Source organism: Condylura cristata, unplaced genomic scaffold, assembly GCF_000260355.1.
Source record: "Condylura cristata isolate star-nosed mole 26May11 unplaced genomic scaffold, ConCri1.0 scaffold00045, whole genome shotgun sequence".
Taxonomy (NCBI): domain Eukaryota; kingdom Metazoa; phylum Chordata; class Mammalia; order Eulipotyphla; family Talpidae; genus Condylura; species Condylura cristata.
Genome location: NW_004567146.1, coordinates 2,356,693 through 2,377,840, shown reverse-complemented (window position 1 = coordinate 2,377,840; position 21,148 = coordinate 2,356,693). Strand labels below are relative to the sequence as shown.

Here is a 21,148-nt window from a genome sequence, read left to right as displayed (position 1 = left end):
ACGCAGTGTAAACATGTAGTAAGAGCTCAAAAATAGGTTAACATTAACTGCTTTCACCTAGTAAGTGGTTGCCAATACTAACTGATAAAAAGTAAATACAGAATTTAAACAGGATTTCCCAGGGATAACTCTCATGCGTGCTCTCTCACACAGTTGCTGGGCCCTCTACTAAACCAAAATTCACCTCCCCCTTTCACTCAAGTCACCTGGGCAGGTGTAGAGGTCAGTGTAACTGCAGGCTTCAGTGGGGGCCCTGTGGCCCCAGGGTTTCCAGCAGGAGCTGAACCCTTAACTGGCTGTAGGACCAGCTGCTTTACTGGTCGGCTGGGCTGGACAATGCGCTGAACAGTAGCCTGGTTCCCAGGGACCTTGGCGGCCAACACTGTATTACCAGAGACAATGGAAACACCTGGTCGAAGGGGAGTGCCGGTTAGCACTTTGGTAAAAGTGACTTTTCCACCATTGGCTGTGCCAGCCACGAGGGGCTGAGCTGTGCTGGTGATACCTTGGGCCTGAATTTGTGCCACATGGGCACCAGTGACTGAGGAGCTTGGTGGGGCCTTAAGGATAACAATCTTAGGGGCTGACTGAGGTGTTTGTCCTCCAGCACTACTGGAGGAGACAGCTGTGGCAGAGACACCCATGAAAGGATTCCCTTGGCTCAGGATCTCCTGGTTCTTGGAGACCTGCAAAAGTCCTGATGTTGGCGTCGATGTCTGTAAGACAGGTTGGGCTGGCTGCTCCTGGCTGACGGGCTGAGTGGTATAATCATGCAAAGTTAAAGACTCTGGAGCTGGAGCTGTTGATTCTTTGGGAAGTTCTGTGGGGGTTGTCTCCTCTGGTGGGGGGACCAGGTCACTTGCTGATGAACTGCCCACATCGCCACCTCCACCATCTTGGTTCATCTGATCCAAGGAGTCCAGAGAGCTTGGCAGTCCAAGGGCTTCCTCAATGGGGTCTTGTGTGACCTGGTTGAAGCTGTCATCAGTCAGAGAGTCCAGGCCAAATAAATTTGGGTCATCAAACAGATCCATGATGGGGTCTGCCATCTTGGGAAAGCAATGGAGGGTAGTTCCCCAATATCTAAGGAGGGAAGGGGAGGGGGGGTACTGGTTCTCCCCTCCCCTCCCCTATTAAGAAAAAAATGTACACAATGAAAGAGGACTACTCTTCAGGTAAAGAAGCAAGAAACAAGTGCATGTCAGATTGTCCTGACCTTCATGGAGCAAGATGGCTAGGTCTTCAGAGGAAGATGGTGGAACTCCTGTTGTGGGAAGACAAATGAAAAATGAGCAAAGTAGGTGACCTCGGGTAATATTTCCTAGGTACTAACATTAACACTGTAACAAAGGACATCAAAATAATAATGTGAGGAAAAAAGAAATATGAGGACAGAGACCCAGCAGAGGGAACACAAACATTTCTGCTTCAAAACTAAGAGTGAAAAAGAAAAATGAAACAAACCACCCATTTTCTGGGCACTTCCACCCACACACTTTGAAGCTTCTGTCTGTCAACAGCACTCAGCTGTCTTTGTCCATTTCATTTTAAAATCATCATTCTTACATAGCAACCAGAAGATATGATATTCATTTACCTTCTATTCTGAGGTCTTAAAGTGGCAGAAGTTAACAACTTACTGTCAACATTTCAGTGGATGTACACAAGGTTTCTGCACATTTTATTTTATGGATTTCTCTTGTATTTAGACACTTTTACTTACTAGTGACAAAAATAACCACCTTTTAACTAAACTCATATTATGGGGGGGGGGGGCCAGAGTAAAAGCACAACAAACTTATAGTGTAATTTTTCCAGGAAGGTTTGCAAACTTTATTCTAGTTAATACATCAATCTATATATAGCATTTATGTTCTGAAGTCCACTGTCCCCTTCTCATATTAATACCAAAAACTGCCCCCCTCCCTACCCCTACAGTGGCACAAGGGGTTAAGTTTCAGCACTACGAAGCTATCCACAGCACAAGTTCAATCCCCAGCCAGAGAACTGACCCACATATTGGCTCAGCAGACCTCTCTTGCCTTGCCCACTGCTCCCCTCAGCAGTGCATTTCAGTCAATCCTCTTGTTCTATTCCCCACTTTGTCTCAATTGAATTCTCTCACACCCTGCACCTCTGGCCTGTACACTGGATCCTGTATGCATAAATAAATCTTTTTTTAAAAGACCAAAAACTTCCTCTGCCAGTGACTTGAAGCTTTCCATATTTTAGTAGAAATGGATTGTCCCCATTTATATTTCCCACTTATATTCCAACTCCTCTCCCATCGTTTCATTTGTTTCATTGCAGTCCAACTAGACTAGTTTCTTTAATGTGAGGCCCAGCTACCTGACTTTACCTTTTATACCAGTTTCTGCCTGAAACTAGCCCTTCCCCCCAAACATCTCTCCCAATTGAAATCCCACCCAACATCAAAGGTCTTCTACTCTATAAAATGAGCCCTGGATCTCTGCCCTTTTATCAGAATAGTTAATGTTGACTTGGTCCCTTTACCTTCTTTACCCATGAATTGCTTGCACCTTATTTACAGCACTTATATTTATTTTACTAAAATGGTGAGTCTCTAGTCCATATTCTATGAAAGCTGAAAAGGTTCCTTTGTGCAATTTACAAAGAGCTGTCTGCTCCTCAAGATGCCTGTCTGCCATCTACTGGAAAATTGTCATACTAAACATATTATCAATAATAATCATGAATATGTGCAATGCACAGCCTGCATAATTCTGCATAGTGGCCCAGTCCCAAGAGACAGAAAATCCTGGATGGTAGGGGCCATATCTAATTTATCTGTGGATAGCTAAGACCAGCAGCATATGGTAAACAGAGCAGCTATTCAAAAAAATATTTAGTGAGTTAATATATTCATTTGTTTGTACTATCTGGAGTGAACTATTTACTCCTTACAGAAACTAAGATGAAAACAGTAGGAAAAATCCCATCTTAAAAAGTTGTACATGGGGAATGGGATCAAAAACACTGTGGGGAGGGAAATGCACTGGTCTATGGTGATGGCACATAGGTGATTTGGTGATGGGAAAACCAAGGGGATTGCAATTGAGATGGGAAAAAAATGTACAAAATGATGTAAAAATATGTAAAAATAAACTATAATAAAATCTTTAAAAAAAGTTGTTGTACAAATGACTGGGCTAAGTTCATGAAAAAAAGTGGAGGGGAAAAAAAACTAAGCCAAGGAATTAGTATATGACCACAAAGTTAACTATATGAAAAGTAGAAGCTGTTCTTTGTATAGAATTTCAGTATTTGACTTCACATCAGGAATTATTATTATTATTATTATTTTTTAGGAAAGTTTTAAATGATTCCCTCTCTCCTAACTTTAGAGGACACCAGAGAAATAAAGTGTCATTTACACAGTACAGCTTAACTGTACATTTTCCACACAAACCTCAAAGGTATTTTTCCCCTTCCTAACTCATTCCAGTTATCTTTAAAAATAATAAAATGTGGATAAGTATGTCAGAAAACTCAAACATAGTTAAGGAGAATAGATTCATCAGTAGCTGAATCAAATGCACTAAGTATACATGGTATCTCCATCACTGTTAGACAAAATTATATACTTTTCACACCTCACTCAGAAGCCTCATCACTTCTCATCCAGGTTAAACTCACTCCATTCTCTCTCATGGGATACCTATCTCAGAATTACTCAAAATGGTAATCAGAAGTTATGATTATTTCTTGACTTAATGAAAATCTACCCATTTTGTAAATTTCCAACATTAACATCAACTTGCTTCAAGTTATGTTCTACTTTGCCATCTATCACTTTTTATCACCTAATCCTTTCAGAGAAGTTATACTAACATCTAGCAGTTAAGTATCATAAAAACTACAGTGAAAATTTCCACTCACCCAAGTTTACACTGATACTAGCTTGTAACCTGGCTTTTCCTGCACGGAGCATTTTATCTTATCTATGACTTCTTACTATTTAACCTATCCAAATGCTTTTCCTTCCCTCCGTAGTGTCCTAACCTCCTTTAGAGAGAGGTCTCATTTTTAAAGGCAGAAAGAAGGCTTACAGTTTCTGAAATACTTCCTTACTCCCATATAACTGAAGTATAAATTTTTAAAGGTCAATGCTTTTATAATTTATCACCCTTCCAAATATTTGGTCCAATTTCTGCTTCTTCTGGTTTGGTTTAGGAACAATAATTTAAAAACCTCACCACCGATTTAATGCCACACCATCAAGTACCACTACTTAACAGTCTCATCCCTTTAACTTTTAGTGATCTAATTCATCTTGTATATATATATATTCCATTTATTTTAATATTAGTTTTTTACTTCTTTTCTACCTCACATTCTCAACAGATTAAACTTTCTCCCAACATACCTTCAACTTTCTTCACCCCCTCCTTCTACTCTTATTTGTAGATTATCCTGGCTGTATCCATAAGGCCTACCAACTTTCTCTACCCATGAATTCTCTTTCTATGGTTCAAATCCTGGTAGTAAAAATAAATAGATGGTGAGCAGGCTTCAAATTTACGAAGGACTTATCCCCAAGTAAAGCAGCTACCTCCATAAGAAGTTATAACAGACTTCTGTAACACTGAGCATGAAAACCCAATTTTGGCCTACGATTTCTGCCAAAGAAAACACACAGATAAACTCAAAAGAAAGAGTTTAATGTTTACATTTAATCATTTTCTATAATTCCAAACTAATGACCAGACTAGTGACAGAAAGCATAGAGGGAAAGGGGGAAAAGAAATGAACAAATTAATCAGTTAAGGTAAAAATCCAAGGCCATTCATCTAATCCCCCCCAAAACAAGCCAGTTAATGCTAATGAAGTATTTTATACTGATTAATAATAATCCTTCACAACATCTCCTTAAAGGGGGAACTTTTCCTCAGACTAAGTATAAACATGTTCTGCTGCAGCTTTACCACCTTTAATGATGTAGTTCTTGCTTTGTTCTGAAAACCTAGATCTCAACTATCATCCTTATTTTATGTGTCTCCCACCCAAGTCCATTGTGATCTTATTTTTTTCCATCATAAGGAACTAGTTTTAATTTTATACTTTTAACTCTTTAAACTTTCTTTTAATTTGATATTTCTCCATCTGGATTCAGCACTCCCAGATTTTTTAACAAAGCAATGCTTCTCAATTGAGGGGAGTAAAGCTGGGGGGGGGGGGATGGTATAAGTAAAGTATCTCACAAAAATCTCAATATGTGAAATGGTATTCTGTATCATAGTTTCATTATTTATTAAATGAAAAAGAAAAAAATGACACTGTTCAAATTACTTATATTAAGTAAAACTAGACAACATCCTGGCCAGTGATGATCTGAAAAAGAAAACATACATGAGAGTAGGTGAGGAGGGAGGATTGCAAAGAAAAAGAAGTGTGACTGGCTTGAAAGGGTTATAAACATATTTGTAGTGGGATAAGATTTCTTATGGTCTCGCAAAAGGGAGTTTATCATAGTTTATTGTCTATGATGGATGAGAAACACTGAACAGAGATCAGTCTTGTCCAACAGATAAAATTACATAAACTGAGTTCCACCCATCCATCCTCCATTTACAGATTTTTCTGTACTACCTATCCTTTTAGAAGACAGTGAATGAATGTTATAATCACAAATACCAGCATTTTTCTGTTATATATACTGTAAGAAAGTATCATCCATGCCCACTTAACCTCTAACTGCTCAAAGATTCAAAAAAGAATAAACTATTTTACTTCAAAGTATAAATCCTGTTATTGGAAACTGTATCCATTCAAGAGGATCAGCTGCAGACAGACATAAACACATGTTATTGAAACACAAGACGGGTAGAAGCAGCCTAATTTATATGAGAAATTCTTTGAGGGGGGAAAATTAGACCTAAAATGAAAATTGCCAGCATAATTTTAAAAGAGAATGATTTAAATTATCTACCATGGAGATAGTGGTAAGACCAATAGGGTCTCAAATCTTATAAAGGAATCAGAAACAAATATGGAAGGTAACTGTAATCACATTTAGGTTCAACAAGGTATCAGGATGGAAGGACACAAGCCATAAGAAATGGAGCTATTAACTTGAAGCCACTATGATTTCTTGAAGATCAAGATCCTAGGCCATTTCCTCTACTTTCCCCATTCTCACTGCCAAATGTATGGTTACTCTATTTTTGTTTTCCCAATTACTGAAGGGGAAAGCACTCACACCTCAATCTGGGGTATGGACATTGGGGGCTAACATGGCTCGTGAGCCCTTCTGGATTAATAAGGAAAGCAAAATAAGCAACTATAAAAGCTAATGGCGTGTGCGTATGTTCGGGGGTAAAAGAGAAACTACAGAAATTATGTACTCATTGGAAGAAAGGAAGAGACAAGGTAAAGAAGTGAGGGGTTGATGGAGAAGGAAACGCGACTGGGGGTGGGGGTGGCGGGGACCATAGTACATTACCTGCTCATACTGCCGGGGTTGGTGCCAGTAAGGCCCACACAGCAGAGGCGGGAGATTTCAGGCTACTGGCGCCCCAAAAATGGAGATGAGGTACATGCACTTGACGGAGGGAGCTAGCCGGGTGCCCTCCAGGGTGGGAATGGCTAAGACGGGAGATGCGGGGGGAGGGGGGGATGTGGATGCCCGGGTGGGTGCAATGTTAGGGCGGAAGCTACAGTTTGGAAGGCCCAACAAGCCCCAAAGGAGAAAAAGAACTGTGCCTCACCCCAGCGGGGGAAGAGAGGTGCCTTTACCTGCAGCGGCCGTGGGGGGCCGGTTCGCCCCTCTCGCTGTCTCTCCAGCACCAGTTCCCCCTCCTCCAGTACAACCTACCATGATGCGCCTGCCTGCCCCGCATCCTCATTGGCTAGACTCCGCTGCCACTCACCAGAAGCGCCAGGACGCAAACCAGCGCAGAGGGCGGGACTAGGAAGAACTTCCCCCTCCCCCGCCACCGCGAGTTAGGTTGAGAGCGCACGGAGAGGCCTATCCGGTTTCTAGGGCCGAGGCGAAGCCTGCAGTTTGCTTGGAAAAAAAAAAATGGGGGGTGGGTGGGGGGGCCTGGCTAGAAGAACGGTCTCATGCTGCGGGAAACTACTAACAGGGATTAAATTCCCTACTATCTACAATGTATTCTGCACACCAAAGAGCGTAAACTCGGGAGGGAGGGCTCCACACTAGGTCAACTCCGCCTCCCTCTGAATCCCCTGCCTTCTAGCAGCCCTGTCAACACTGCTGTAGCGATACCTTATCCCACTACTCATTACAAGGGGCCAGATCCTCCCTCGTCATGGGGGTGAGTCAGCCCGGTTGCTGGAATATGGGGCCTTTCACTCTGAAAATCTAGATAAAGCGCAATGCTGCCACAACCCATAATGCTGGCTTATATTCCTCACACTCCAACCCTTGGGCAGCTGTATCACTTTTTGGAAAGTAATCTCAGTTGCCCTCTTAACAAGTCCCAGCCCTCTCCCCTCCAGAACACACACCCACTCCAAACCTGATCCATCAGCACACCTCACTTCCCCAAACTCAGGCTGTTTGACATATTGGTGATGTTTATTATGAAATTCCACTTGAGACCACTCTAATTCCCAATGACACTAGTCAACCCCAGAATGAGGATATAGAAACCAAAAGCCCCCAAAGAAAACTGCTATTGAAAACTGCTTACCTTCTGATCACTAGCTTCCCCTGAAATATAACTACCCTCAACATTGAAATCCTAATTTGTGTACTCCAGTATAAATGAGATCAATTTACCTTTAGGTTTTCTATTTTTAAAGATTCTGCATCACTACAATTGTTAAGAACACCCAATCATCACTCCCATAAAGAGTAATACTGTTTTCCTACTCACTAGGGGTCAAATCTCAAAGGTATGCACCATCTATTTGTTAGATTCCCAGTTACTCCCCTGCATGTACCACAAACAGATCTGGAGACTACCAATCAGCTATCCTGTTGTACAGATGAGAAAATTGAGGCTCAGGGAGTTGGGTGATTCCACTATGAAACTAAGTGGCAAAGTAGGATTTGCCACCTTTAGGATTTAGATATCTGACTCTTTTATTGTGGCTATCACCTTTTTACATATGCTGTTACCAGTGCTAAAAGAAAGACATTTGACAACTGGTCACTCCCCCTACTAATCCATTCTGCTGCCAGATTAATTAATTAACTTTCAAAGATTACTCTTAAAATATAAGATCACATTCTACCTTTCCAACCTTACTTCTCACTAGTCTGTTACATATATTATACTTTCACATGCATGCCAAAAGACAATTTACTATCAATACTTATTTTTCTCACCTGAGCCTAGCTAATGCTGCTATCTTCAAATTATATGTGATTCTTGGCCCTTCTTGGTGGCAAAACGGGTTAAAGAGCAGCACTACGAAGCTAGCCAAAGCTGCTTCCACATGAGTTCGATCCCGAGTGGGAGGTGACCCACATGGCGCAGCAGACCTCTCCCGACCCTCCCGCTGCTCCCCTCAGGAGTGTATTTCATCAACCTGTCTGTTCTGCTCCCCAACTCTATCCCTGGTGAAACCTCTCAAGGGGCCGGCCCCTGCACCTCTGGCCTGTACCCATTCTGTATGCATAAATAAGTAAATAGAATCTTTAAAAATATATACGTAATTCTTATTTGTTGTATCAAAACCTTATCCTCTAAGATCAAATGTCTCTTCATCACTTCAATGTTTATTGAACATATAATATACCATGTAATTTGGTTGCACTGGAGAAGCAAAGTTGAACAAGACATCATCTCTACTTTCAAAAAACTCACAACAGGTAGCTAAAGGTAAAGAGTAGGAACAATGGCATCAGTGACAACTGTAATACAAAGTGACATGCACAATTCAGTGGGAAAGGCCTCAATGCTGTCACAGGGGTTAAAGTCTCAGCACCTGCAGCATGAGTTCAATCCCCCACCAGGGGGCTGATCCACTGGATTCAGAAGACCTCTTCTGTCCTTCTCCCCTGCTGCTCCCCTCAGCAGTGTATCTCAGTGGATCTGCCCATTTTGCTCCCCACTCTGTCTGGTGAATCTTCTCACACACCCCAGGCACCTCTGGCCTAGAACCCAGTTCTATATGCATTAATAAAATAAATCTTTTTAAAAAAAATAGCAGAAAGCCTTAGAGGAATACAGATGAAAGAGACTTAACAACTTAGTAAGAAAAGTTGACAAGAAATGTAGTATCTCCAAAGATTTAACTAGGTGGGAGAGTAAGGGAATTCAAGAAAGAGAATTCAGAAAACAAGAAAGGAATTCAGGCAATAGAGAAAGAGGAAAGGCAAAGTGAAGCACAGTAACGAATAACAGCATGAGACATGTACAGGAAATACAAATAGTAGTTCTGCAGTTCAGTCTTGCCAAAGTATAAATCACAAAGAAATTAGAGATCAGATTGAAGGAATAGATGAGGGTTGGAATGTTGGAATGTACCACTAAGGGATTTGAGTGCCACACTAAAGCATTTTCTTGTATGTGGATGAGGAGTCACTGAAACATGAAATGACACAATCATTTGGGGAGGCCTTCCTGGTGGCACAGGGGTTAAAGTCTCAGAGCTATTGCCAGCCAGTGCAGCATGAGATCAATCCCCAGCCGGGGAGCTAACCTACAGATGGTGTAGACCTCTCCTGCCTCACCCCATTCCCCTCAGCAGTGTATTTCAGTAGATCTGCCTGTTCTGCCCCATACTCTGGTGAATCCTCTCACTGCTCCCCACACCTCTGGCCTACACCCCAATTCTTGTATGCATAAATAAATACAATAAAGTCTTACTTTATAAATTTTTTAAAAACCACACATTTTTGTTAACTCACTCATTCTGTCAGATAAATAGATTTGGGAGTGAGGGAACAGAGGTCACAGAAGCAGTTAGAAGGCTTCTGTGGTAGTCCAAAAAGGGTTGGATAGTGGATATTTCTTGATTTTTTTTTTCCTGCTCAGCGATCAAAAGCCTCCTTCCAATAAACTGGGAGAGAACTTCATGATAAAAGTCTTCAGTGGTAAGCTGGAACTTACCTCCCACTATATAATTGGGGTAAGGAGAGGGAAGAGATGAAGAACACACATGTCTAAGGTAGTTTAAGTGGACACTCCTGCTGGGGAATTGTGACCTGCACAGGTATTATAAACTCCCAGAACTAACTAGTGGACAGCAACAGAAGACACTAGGGTTCAAATGCAGCATCCTAAAGACACTTTAATGGTGAGAGCTATGTTCTTGGCATGTTCTCCATGTTGCTAACCTCACTTAGTTTCATGACAGTTTCTACACCAGATTCTCTAGTGTTACCATTGATTTTGTAAGCCACACAATATTCTTCCAATAGATTCCTTTTCTGCTTAAGTTACCCAAGAGATGATTTTTGTTGTTTGCAACCAATAGTCATAACAAACTGATTAGGGCCGGAATTACAGCAATCTGGTTCAAAGTTTAGTGACAGAGAGCTTCCCTGGTGGCACAAGAGGTTAACCTGCAGTACTAATGAAACTATAAGCAGCCACTGTAGCACAAATTCAATCCCTGGCCAGGGAGGTGACCCATACTGGGCAGCAGACCTCTCGTGCCTCGCCCACTGCTCCCCTCAGAGCAATGTATTTCAGTAGTTCTGCCTGTTCTGCTCCCCACTCTGACTCTAGTGAATCCTCTCACCCCCTGCACCTCTTGCCTATACCTCAGTTCTTCTATGTATAAATAAATACATCTTTTTTAAAAAAAGTTAGTGAAAGAGAAAGTTAGAGAAAGGCAGAATCGAGAATTATTTAGGGGCCAAAAAACTAGTTGAACCTGGAATATGGAGGAAAGATGCATTCATTCATGTTACTGAAGTGTCCAGAGCATGTTAAGTAGTAATCAGCAGAAGGTTAGATGTATAAATCTAAATGTTGACTTGGCTGCCTTTTGGCCAGAAATGCTACTTTCTAGTAAGTTACCTAAATAACCAACACAAAAGGGAAAGAAAAGAGGTACCCACTAAATGTTCCCCAGTCTTTTAGAAAACATGGAGTTATTTCTTTGGGCACATACATGTGAATCTACAAGAAAGCTGATATTGTAGACATCAAGGAGATGGACACTGCTCTAAAAGGAATGCTCCAGAAATGCTACCATGGTAAAACTGGCAGTCTGTAATGTTCCCAGCATGCAGCTGGCATTGCTGTAAACAGACAAGTAAAGGGTGAGATTCTTGCCAAGAGAGTTCATATTGGGCATATTAAGCACTCTACGAGCTGAGCTAGTGTCCTAAAATGTGTGAAAGAAAATGATCAGAAAAAAAAAAAAGCCAAAAAGAAAGGTACTTGGGTTCAACTTTAGTGCCAGCCTGCTCCACCCAAAGCAGCACACTTTGTGAGAACCAAGGGAAAAGAGCTGAGCTGTCGGAAACCATTCCGTATGAATGCATGGCATGAGAAGTGTGGAAAAAAAATAAAAGACCTCTGACTATATTTAAAAAGAAGAAGAAGAAAGAAAAGTTGGCTTGGTAACAAATTTAAAGTTCTCAGTATCTATGTGGTAGTTTAAAGAGTTGAGATTATCCGGCAGTGTGACAAAGCAGACAAAATATATGAGATAATGTACCAATACTACCGGGGAGGTGATAGAGAATGTTTAGATCTGAAAAGAACTGGAGAATTCGTGTACATTCCAAAGAGAGTAGCTTCTATTCAGTTCTACTTAAATGTTGCCATATGGAAGTACACATTCAAGAGTGAAAGAGAACTTCAGATTTTCTAAAAGCCAGAAATACAGTTTTATGTAAATCTCCTAGGTTTTAAAATCAGTAACTTTTTTTAAAGCCACTACATAGGCTAAATAAAGCACTTAGCAGAAAACTCAATTGTTTTAAGATTTTGGTTAAAAGTGAGAAAAGTTAAAGATAAACATAAGAGGATACCAGAACTTAGGAATCAGATTAAGCTATACCTACTACACAGGGAGAGAAAGAGAAGAGTGCAAAAATCCCAGAAGCAAAGAGAGTTGCAGAGAGGGGTGGGAGGGTGGTTTGATAAGGGTAGAAGAGGGAGTGATTGCAATGACCAAAGCAGAAATGTCTAATAATATAAGAACTCGAAAATGTCCACTGGATTTAATAATTGTAAGCCTTCTTAATCCCTACTTTTCATTGTCAAGCCAAAAGTAATCAGTTCCATATGAGCTTTCATAGCATTTTGGTCAAGTACTCTTTTACTGTAATATCTTCTACTTTGTAGTTGTTTAATTTACATATGGAGATACAATGAGCTTTGAAGTTAGAGGTATCTAGGTTCAAGTTTCTGTCCAAGGAAATTAACCTTTCTAGTCAAGTGCATTCCACTGTACATAGGGGGATTAGGTTACAAGGTTACTACTGAGAATTAAAAAAACACCCAGTACAGTATTGGCACATAACTACTATATGTTTGAGGGTACTTGACAACTATTGCTGGACAGAAAATTGGGAAGGTGACTGATTTTGCAAGTGTCTCTACCAACTAGTCTTACAGGGGTCACCACTCAGACTGTCTCTAAAGTACCTTGTTAATTTCAGCAGGCTAGTATCTGTGTGTTTATTTTTTTAAAAAAGATTTATTTATTTATGCATACAGAACTGGGGTACAGGCTAGAGATGCAGACACAGAGTGGGGGGCAGAACAGGCAGATCGATAAAGTACACTGCTGAGGGTTGCAGTGGGTAGGTTAGGAGAGATCTGCCGTGCCATGTGAGTCACCTCTGGGGCAGGGATCGAACTCATGCTGACGTGGCTTTAACTTCTTAGTGCTGTGCTCCCACTGTGCCACCAGGGAGGGCCCCAATGTGTTTAAATGTGAATTTCAGCTCTCTCTTCTTCTCTATTGAATCTAACTTGAGGGAAAAAGGAATAGCACCACACTGAAGATCAGATTCCGGCATTCATCACTCAACCTGCTATAGATGGTCTAAGTCACTAAAACCCAACTTTGAAAAATGAGAACCCTAAGACTCTCAGGATCCGAGGAAGGGTCATAATGATTGGGGGGGGGCGGGGGCTTGTACCCTCAAACATTTTTTTTAGATAGCTTCCAAGACATCATACTTTTCTATTTTCCTTCTACTGTTCTGGCCACTTCTTCTTTGCTACTCTTCTCTACTAGCCGTTACTTGTTAAAAGTTTATGGAGTGTGGTCTTAGATATTCTTTCTTCTCATTCTATATTTTCAAAAATATCTAGTTCAAATACATGTTTTCAATTATTATTATTTTCTTCAACAAATTATTTATGTTGTTAATCTGTAACTGAAGATAAGACATCCACTTTAAATTCTGTATCTACATATGCACTGGCTTACTCAGTTGTTCTCGATACTATTGCCAGCCTCCTCGACTGACTCACTTGACTGACCGCCTAACTTTATTACCTTAAGGAGATGGATTTCTTAGTAGTCCCTCTAAAATTCTCCAACCCCAGTACCACGTGTGCACACAAAGTGTAGTCCAAAAAAGGTAGTCCTCTTCAACATCTGTCCAATCATGGCCACAGAGACCAGAAGTTCATCCAGTATATATTTTTAAAAGATGTATTTGTTTTGCATACAAGATCTGGAGTGTAGGCCAGAGGTGTGAGTGGGTAAAAGGGTTCACCAGAGATAGAGTGGGGAGCATAACAGGCAGATGTACTGAAATACACTGCTTTAGGGGAGCAGTGGGTGAGATAGCAACGGTCTGCTGCACCATAAGTGGGTCAGCTCCCTGGCCAGGGATCGAACTCAGGCCACTGTGTTGTGAGAGTGCTGAGGCTTAAAGCCTGAGGCCACCAGGGATGCCCCATATCCAATATTTTTAAATCTTACCTTTACCTTGTAAATATCCCTCAAATCCATCTACTTCTGCTGTTATTGTCACTCTGTATCGATACAACAAACTCATTTCCCTGCAATACTGAACTGCATTCTAGTTGGTTTCTCTCCAGTCTACCTGTTTAATTCTTACTTATCCTTCAAAGCTCTTTTCAACATTATCATCAATTCAAATAAAGGCTTTCCCTGGCCTCCCAAACAGTCTATTGAGTATGCATTGCACAGGAGGTGCTTTCTAAGCAAGGAAGATGTATTAGCATACATAATTTTCTTAAGCCTGAAATAATTACCTTATTTTACAGATGAGGAGGCCAAGGCACAGAGAGATAATAATTTGCCCAAATTTCACACCTACTGAAAACTAGTGCCAGATTCAAGTTGAAGCAGTATAGCTTCAGAAGGTCACATCCTTAATCTCCAGTTACATGGCCCTATTATAAATTCTCTGGTAACATCCAGTACTTTTTTTGGTAATCGAGACAGAAAAACTAATAATATACAGAACTGTTTGATGTCCGGACCCACCCTCCCCATTAGAATGCAAGTTCCACAAGGGCAAGGACTGTGTATGACTTGTTTATTACAATATCCTTCTGCTTATCAGGTTGGTAATGGACATTCAATGTACTTTTGTTGAAAGAATGCATTTTCAACTTCCAAAGATGTGTGGGAGTGTGACTATGGAGGGGAAATGGGAACATTTCTAAACAAAATCATTTTGACCACATCTTTTCTTTTTAGGACCTGTAGCACACACAGCTTTTACATATAGCAAAAGGGACTTCATGTAACACACATAAAGCACTATTTTCTGTAGTGTGATGAACACTACTGAAAGTAATAAAATTTTTGTTACTGCCTATAGGTTTAGGACCTAGGTTTAGGCTAACTTAACACAGGCCAAGAGATGAATGGATGACACTATACCTTTTACCTTAAAAATAGGGCATGTGTTCACCAAATGCCCAAAAGTAGATGACTGGATTAAAAAGATGTGGTACATATACACAATGGAATACTACTCAGCAATCAAAAAGATAAATTCATGCCTTTTGCAGCAACATGGGTGGAGCTGGAAGGGATTATGCTTAGTGAAATAAACCAGATTGAAAAAGAAAAATACCAGATAGTTTCACTCATAGCAGCAGCATAAAGGACTTGGGGAGAGGGTAGAGAATAATGAACAACTATATACCTGAGACCAGAGACATTTTATGGAGGTGGAATGGGTAATAGAATAAAAAATGGGGTGGGGGGGGAGTACACTGGACTATGGTGATGGTACATGGGTGAATTGGTGATGGGAAGCCCATAGGGATAACAACTGAGATGGAAAAAGGCACAAAACAATGTAAAAAAAACTATTATCTATTTAAAAAAAAAAAGAGGCAACAAAATTAAAGAGATTAATAAAAATAAATAAATAAAAACAAAAACAAAAGTCAGGTCATGGGTTCATTTTTAAATCAGCCAACTGTAGATTCTACCACTCCTCCCAATAAAATCCTGGACTTTTGGCCTAAGCCTAAAAATAGAAAAGAGCCTCACCTGTAAGGATAACTACATTGAGGTCAATTTAGTTAGAATCTGTATTAGTTATTCACTGGCATGGGTTACCAGAGTAAAACTATTACAGTTTCAGTTGAGGAATATTTAGCCAGATCAGTATTATCTAGCTTGTGTGACTGCCAATTGGGCTTTCTGATATAGGTAAGAAGATGCATAATTTTCCTGGTCCTCTATATTGCCCACTCTCCCCCTGACTATAGCATGCCCTACTTTAACTGGGCCAAGTACACAGTCAGTTGTTCATAACAGGGATATATAAATATTTACTTAATAATTTATGAGGGATTGTTTTCACTGCAATACTTATGTTAAGAAAGTGTGTGGGGAAGGGGAGGAGAACCATAATAAAACATTATCAAACTTATGCCTATAGGCACAAAAACCTGATCCCAGTGACATGTAACTGATGAAATTTAGTGTGCTAGTTTGACTTGCATTGGCTATAAAATGGAGTTATTTGCAAGACTAAACATGTTCTGAAAAGCTTAAAGTATTTCACATAATCTTATCTACAAAATAAGTTAAGTTAAATTAAAGAAACAAACTATTACACTTTTTTTCCTTCTAACAGAGAGACAAAGACAAAAAGACACTTGATTTTCTCAAGGTTCTATTACTGCTAAAGGTTCAGCTTTTAACAGACGATTGAAAGCCTACTTGTCTACCACTGTGGTTAAATGCAGCTCTCCCAAGGGGTCAGACTGCACTTTTAAATGAGAGGAAGCTGCATGATGAAGGGAGCTTAGAAATCAGACACAGCAGAGTCCTACTCCTGACTGAGTTAACCAACCTGACTAAATCTTATTTTTTCTCTTCTATAAAACATCACAGGTTTATTCTGTGGATTGAAAGATAATATACAATTGGGGGGACATACTAGGCCAGTAAAGAAGAGTTTATTATTTCCTGTCCAAATCTTTAAAAAAAAAAAAAGATTTATTTAATTTATTTATACATACAAGAACTGAGATGTAGGCCAGAAGTTGGGGGTGTGGTGGGGGGGGTGACAGGATTCACCAGAGACAGAGTACGGAGCAGGACAGGCGGATCAACTGAAATACACTGCTGAGGGGAGCAGCAGGTGAGACAGGAGAGGTCTGCTGTGCCATGTGGGTCACCTCCAGGGCCGGGGATTGAACGTGCACTGAAGCAGCTGCAGCCAGCTTGTAGTGCTGTGTCCTAACCCCGTGTACCACCAGGGAGAGCCTGTCCGCTATCCTAAAACAGTATCATTGAAGGTTTCTCTTAAAGCAAAATTTCCCCCCAGAGACCTAGTAGAGCTGATCTGCTAGGCAGAATGGTGGGATACCGAAATAGATGTAAAGTTTCACAATTAGAACAGTAGGACTGCTGGGCAGGATAAAAGGACTCTAGTACTACCTTACTGAGAAAGCAGTACAGTCCTTTAACCTCAAAACCATGGAACAGACTTCAGCAAGCAGGTGTCTCAGGCAAAACCAGGTAATGTAATTTATCATTATTCTGTTTTGTTAGGAATGATGCCAGTGTCTATTTCATAATACTCCACTCAGTTCACAATGTTTGCTGGTGGGAAATTAAGAGTTCTCCAGCTGACAAGGTGGTCTCTGGTAGTCAAAAGCTGCCTCTGCTTCTGATTCCCTTGACTTTCTAAAGAGCAGTGAATGGAACTGGCCACTACTATGTAAGTTTTAGATATCATGTAAAAGTTCCCCCTTAACAGAAGCCATAGCCAAGCTAAAACACCATCTCCTATAGGAAAATTGATATGTAAGAAAACAAAAAGCTGACTAACTGCTTCACTTCTTAACAGAGGCTTGAGGGGGAGGGAGAATGATTGAGTACAAGCAAGGAAGACTAAAACACTGAGTGAAAGTCAATTGTTATTGTAACTTGGTATCCCTTATTCGAAAATCCAGAAATATCTTTCTAGTCACTTAGTTTACTTAGGTAGAGGAAGATCTGATAAAGTTATGTTCTATTACTAATTTCTGTTATGATCTGAGTCCTAAATAGGTAGTCACAAAACTGTAGTAATTGGTTTCTTCTAGAAAGTAATTCCCATATTACTAATAAGCCAATATATCTCTGAATAACCAAATGCATAATCCCAAAAGATACAGTGTATCCTAAAGGATATACTAGGAGGAAAAAATGAAAGCAGAATATTCCAAAGATTTCTATAATGACCACGAGGGACAATTTAAGAAAGCTTAAAGACTGTACAGTTCTTAAATATCCTTGTTCTTTGATGAAATAAAGCATTCAGCAAGTACACTTTTTTTCTGAGAAAGTTACTGACAAAGTTTTAAGAGAACTTAGTCACTCAAACAAAAAAGTATTATTACAGAATTACTAATTACTGGATATAGGAGGGCATTATCAAAAAGACTAGAACTATCACATTTGAGGTATTCACATACAGGAGAGAAACGAAGTATAGAGTTCTTTTATTCAATATTTCCTACTAATTTCAGTAACATGCCATTTAATTACCTTTCCAAAATAAAGTCTGAAAATACCAAATAAAATGAAATCATACACAGGGCCTCCTTGGTGGTGCAAGGGGTTAAACTCAGCACTATGACACTATGAACAGCCACTGCAGCATGAGTTCCATCCCCAGCCAGGGAGCTGACCCACATGGTGCAGCAGACCTCTCCTGTCTGGTTCACTGCTCCCCTCAGCAGTGCATTTCAGTAGATCTGCCTCTTCTATTCCCTACTAAGTCTTGGGTGAATCCTCTCACCGCCCCCATACTTGTGGCCTGTACTCCAGTTCCTGTATACATAAATGAATGAATAAATCTTTTTAAAAAACTGAAGTCACACACAATAAATTTCTTTGGAAATGTATAAAGCAAAGAAAACAGGGATGCTTCATTCTTTCAACAGGCAAAGTCAAAAGTTTCTTAACAATTATGCATCAGTATAAATAATTTTTTAAATCCTTGGTTTGTCTTGGAAAGGTTTTGTACTTTTATTTGAACGTGAATTAGTCTGGGAATTAGTCCCAGAATATTCTGGGAATTCTTTTCAATCAAGCTAGTGAGAATACACTTGGTTAGTATGAATTTGAGGAGTCTAGAATGTGGTCTACGTTACCTACACTGCTTCACTGCTTGGAATATATCCCAGACCCATCCCTACTGAAAAGTGAACGTGCAGCATTATCCATATCCATCTCCTTTGTATTAATGTCTGTTGAATTTTTGTTTATCATGTAACATACTTCAGTGGGTAGAAATCAAGTATTTTATTTTTAAAAGTTCCCTTCTCCAACTGAAGGCAAGAATTAAGATTATTTTAAAATTGACCATTTTTGGTTCTTATGACATTAAACCACCAAGAACCTAGCAACAGAAAGTAGAAGATAATAAAAGGTCAGAAGAAATCTTACCTACTGACAAACTTAATGAGAAATCTCAAAGGCTAATATTGTAGTTCATATTGAAAGCATCCAGTAACTACAAAGAGGTACACTTATTTTGCAGGAGGTACCTCGTGCCCTGGGTGCACCTCGGGTCTGGGTGTATGTCCCCAATTGGTTCCAGTGCCAGTGGCTCCTCCCACCTGTGGGTGGACAGCATGGGAGCCACTGAGCCTGCCCAGCCAGGCTCACACGCTCTGACCCCATGGTAACTGACTCTCCTCAAGGAAACAGAGTTAGAAAACACACAGGAAACTAAATTACAACTTTATACACAAATATACATACAACATAACTGAGAGGTTAATGGGGGAAAGTTATCCAAGTTAAAATTTAGAACTTAACAACTGCTTAAACTTTTAGGCAATAGTATGATTTCATACAACAAATTTTGTGATAGTGAAATAACAACTGTCACTTGGGTACTAAACACCCAAGGAACCACATTTTGAAAACTGGGGTCACTTCACAATCCTTAAAAGTTCTCACAGCAAGACACTAAAAAGGATCAATGAATTAAAATAAAAAGCAAAGTGAACAAAATTATAGCAGGATGGAAGAAAGATCACCAACTTTTATGAGAATAAAAATTAGAGGTGATATTAAAAGTTAACTGAGAAAAATAATGACAGTCTATTGTGATAAACTGAATGCTAAGGTAAAGTGGTGAAGACTAGGCTGGTAACCACAGTACAATGCAGGCTATGCGAAGGTCTGCAGGTCAGGGACTGCAGATCCAGAAGTAATGGGTCCTATGGCTGAGGGTCCAGAAAATTACCAGTGTTCTGTTTATTCCTTAGGTATAAGGTTCAATGCTAGCTTAGAAGATAGCTTAACTCTTGCAGCCCTGTGATCAAACCAAATTTTCAAATATTTAACAATAATCTTAATGCTCTGAAATTGTTACAGTCCTACCATAGACAAAAATGTCAAATCTCAGTCGGGTCTCAGTCAGGGTTGAGGGATGGGGATGCGAAATTAAAAACAAAACAAAACAAAACAACAACAAAAAAGAGAGCACAGTTCTTGGTGCCCATAAATTAATCCTAAGTGGTAACTTTGCTTAGAAAAATCTCACCCTTTTCATAGATGTATACACTAGGTCTTTTAAAGACTGATTTCCCTTACTGTCCTATTTTACCTATCAAAATCTTCACTCTTCACATAACATGTCAATTTTTATGTCAAGTTTTAACAACCAAAACTGCAGTAGTGGGGTTATCATGATGCCAAGATTCTTCAAACCCATCAACAGGCAGTACTTCAGAAGGTTGTCCCAGGAAATACAAGATCAGCTCCGCAGAGACATTTTTCTATCCACAACCAAGTGGATTTTGTCAATTTGGGAGTAGACAAAATCAAATGGCACAGGATAAAGCACAGGAAGGTGAAAATTGTGTAAATACCCATACACCCTCCACCAAGTCCCTTTTCCCAAAACATTACCTTTGCTATTTCAGCTTTATACTTCCCCCAACTCTCTCCACCCACCCACACACACACACACACACACACACACACACACACGCCCCTACCCTCTTTTTAGTATATTTTCATACAATAGCTTTGTGAAACAAATATTAAATTTCCTCACCCAATGTCCCTCATCTTGCTTTACAGATTCCCTGGTATGCCATTCTTGCAAGCCAGGTTTTCGTAAACAGAAAATGTTTCCTTATCATAACCCTTACTTTCTTTAAAGGGAGTGAGATAATTCCAAAATACTTGGAATGAGAAATTTCCTATATTCTGGCCGCATGAAGTAGGCCACACTTTGTTCTGAAACTTATTTGACGATCCATACAAAAGAAATTCCTAAGCCAAAGATATCTATCTGGCAGAGGGCATTACTCAAATCACAAACTCACCTTCTAGTATCTAAAGTGACCCACACGAGACAGGGCCTCAGTTGATAGGAGAATCGCGGACTGAATGGACATGCTCGGTACAACACAGAGAACAAGAATATATGGACTCTAGGCTGACATGGGGTGATGCAGACACCAATAATGCAGCTCCCCGGGCTTGGAGCATTCCACTATATCTACTCTTTAAAAGAAAAGACATACAATTCTAAGTCTCCGACTTCAGGTACACTTTGCTTAGTCATTACAAAGAGAACGATCCACTTAACACCTATACACCTTCACTATCCACCTCTTATTTGAAGACTTTTATCACTTCGGGAACGCCCCTTAAAAGTAGGAACTGCTGCATCTGTACAGCTGCTGCAATGGTGGCATATTTCCTGCGACACTAGACAGGTAAGTAAATAAAGCAACTGCATTCGCTCTGAGGCAGGGGGAGGGGTCTTCCTACAGTAAAGAGT

At 40.1% G+C, this 21,148-nt stretch overlaps 1 protein-coding gene and 1 pseudogene across 2 annotated transcripts in view; one reads left to right on the top strand and one right to left on the bottom strand.

Moving 5' to 3' along the window:
* CHD8 (chromodomain helicase DNA binding protein 8) overlaps nt 1-6,783 on the bottom strand; it is a 44,801-nt gene extending 38,018 nt beyond the window's left edge. For both annotated transcript variants that reach the window (XM_012734084.1, XM_004694674.2), the window contains exons 1-2: nt 6,757-6,783; nt 207-1,264 (exon numbers count right to left, since the gene is read on the bottom strand). In XM_012734084.1, the coding sequence (XP_012589538.1) occupies nt 207-1,049 (843 nt within the window). In that variant the 5' untranslated portion in view covers nt 1,050-1,264; nt 6,757-6,783. The remainder of the gene's footprint in view (nt 1-206; nt 1,265-6,756) is intronic.
* Nucleotides 6,784-10,965: 4,182 nt separating this feature from the next.
* LOC101636631 lies at nt 10,966-11,438 on the top strand (annotated as a pseudogene).
* Nucleotides 11,439-21,148: the final 9,710 nt, after the last annotated feature.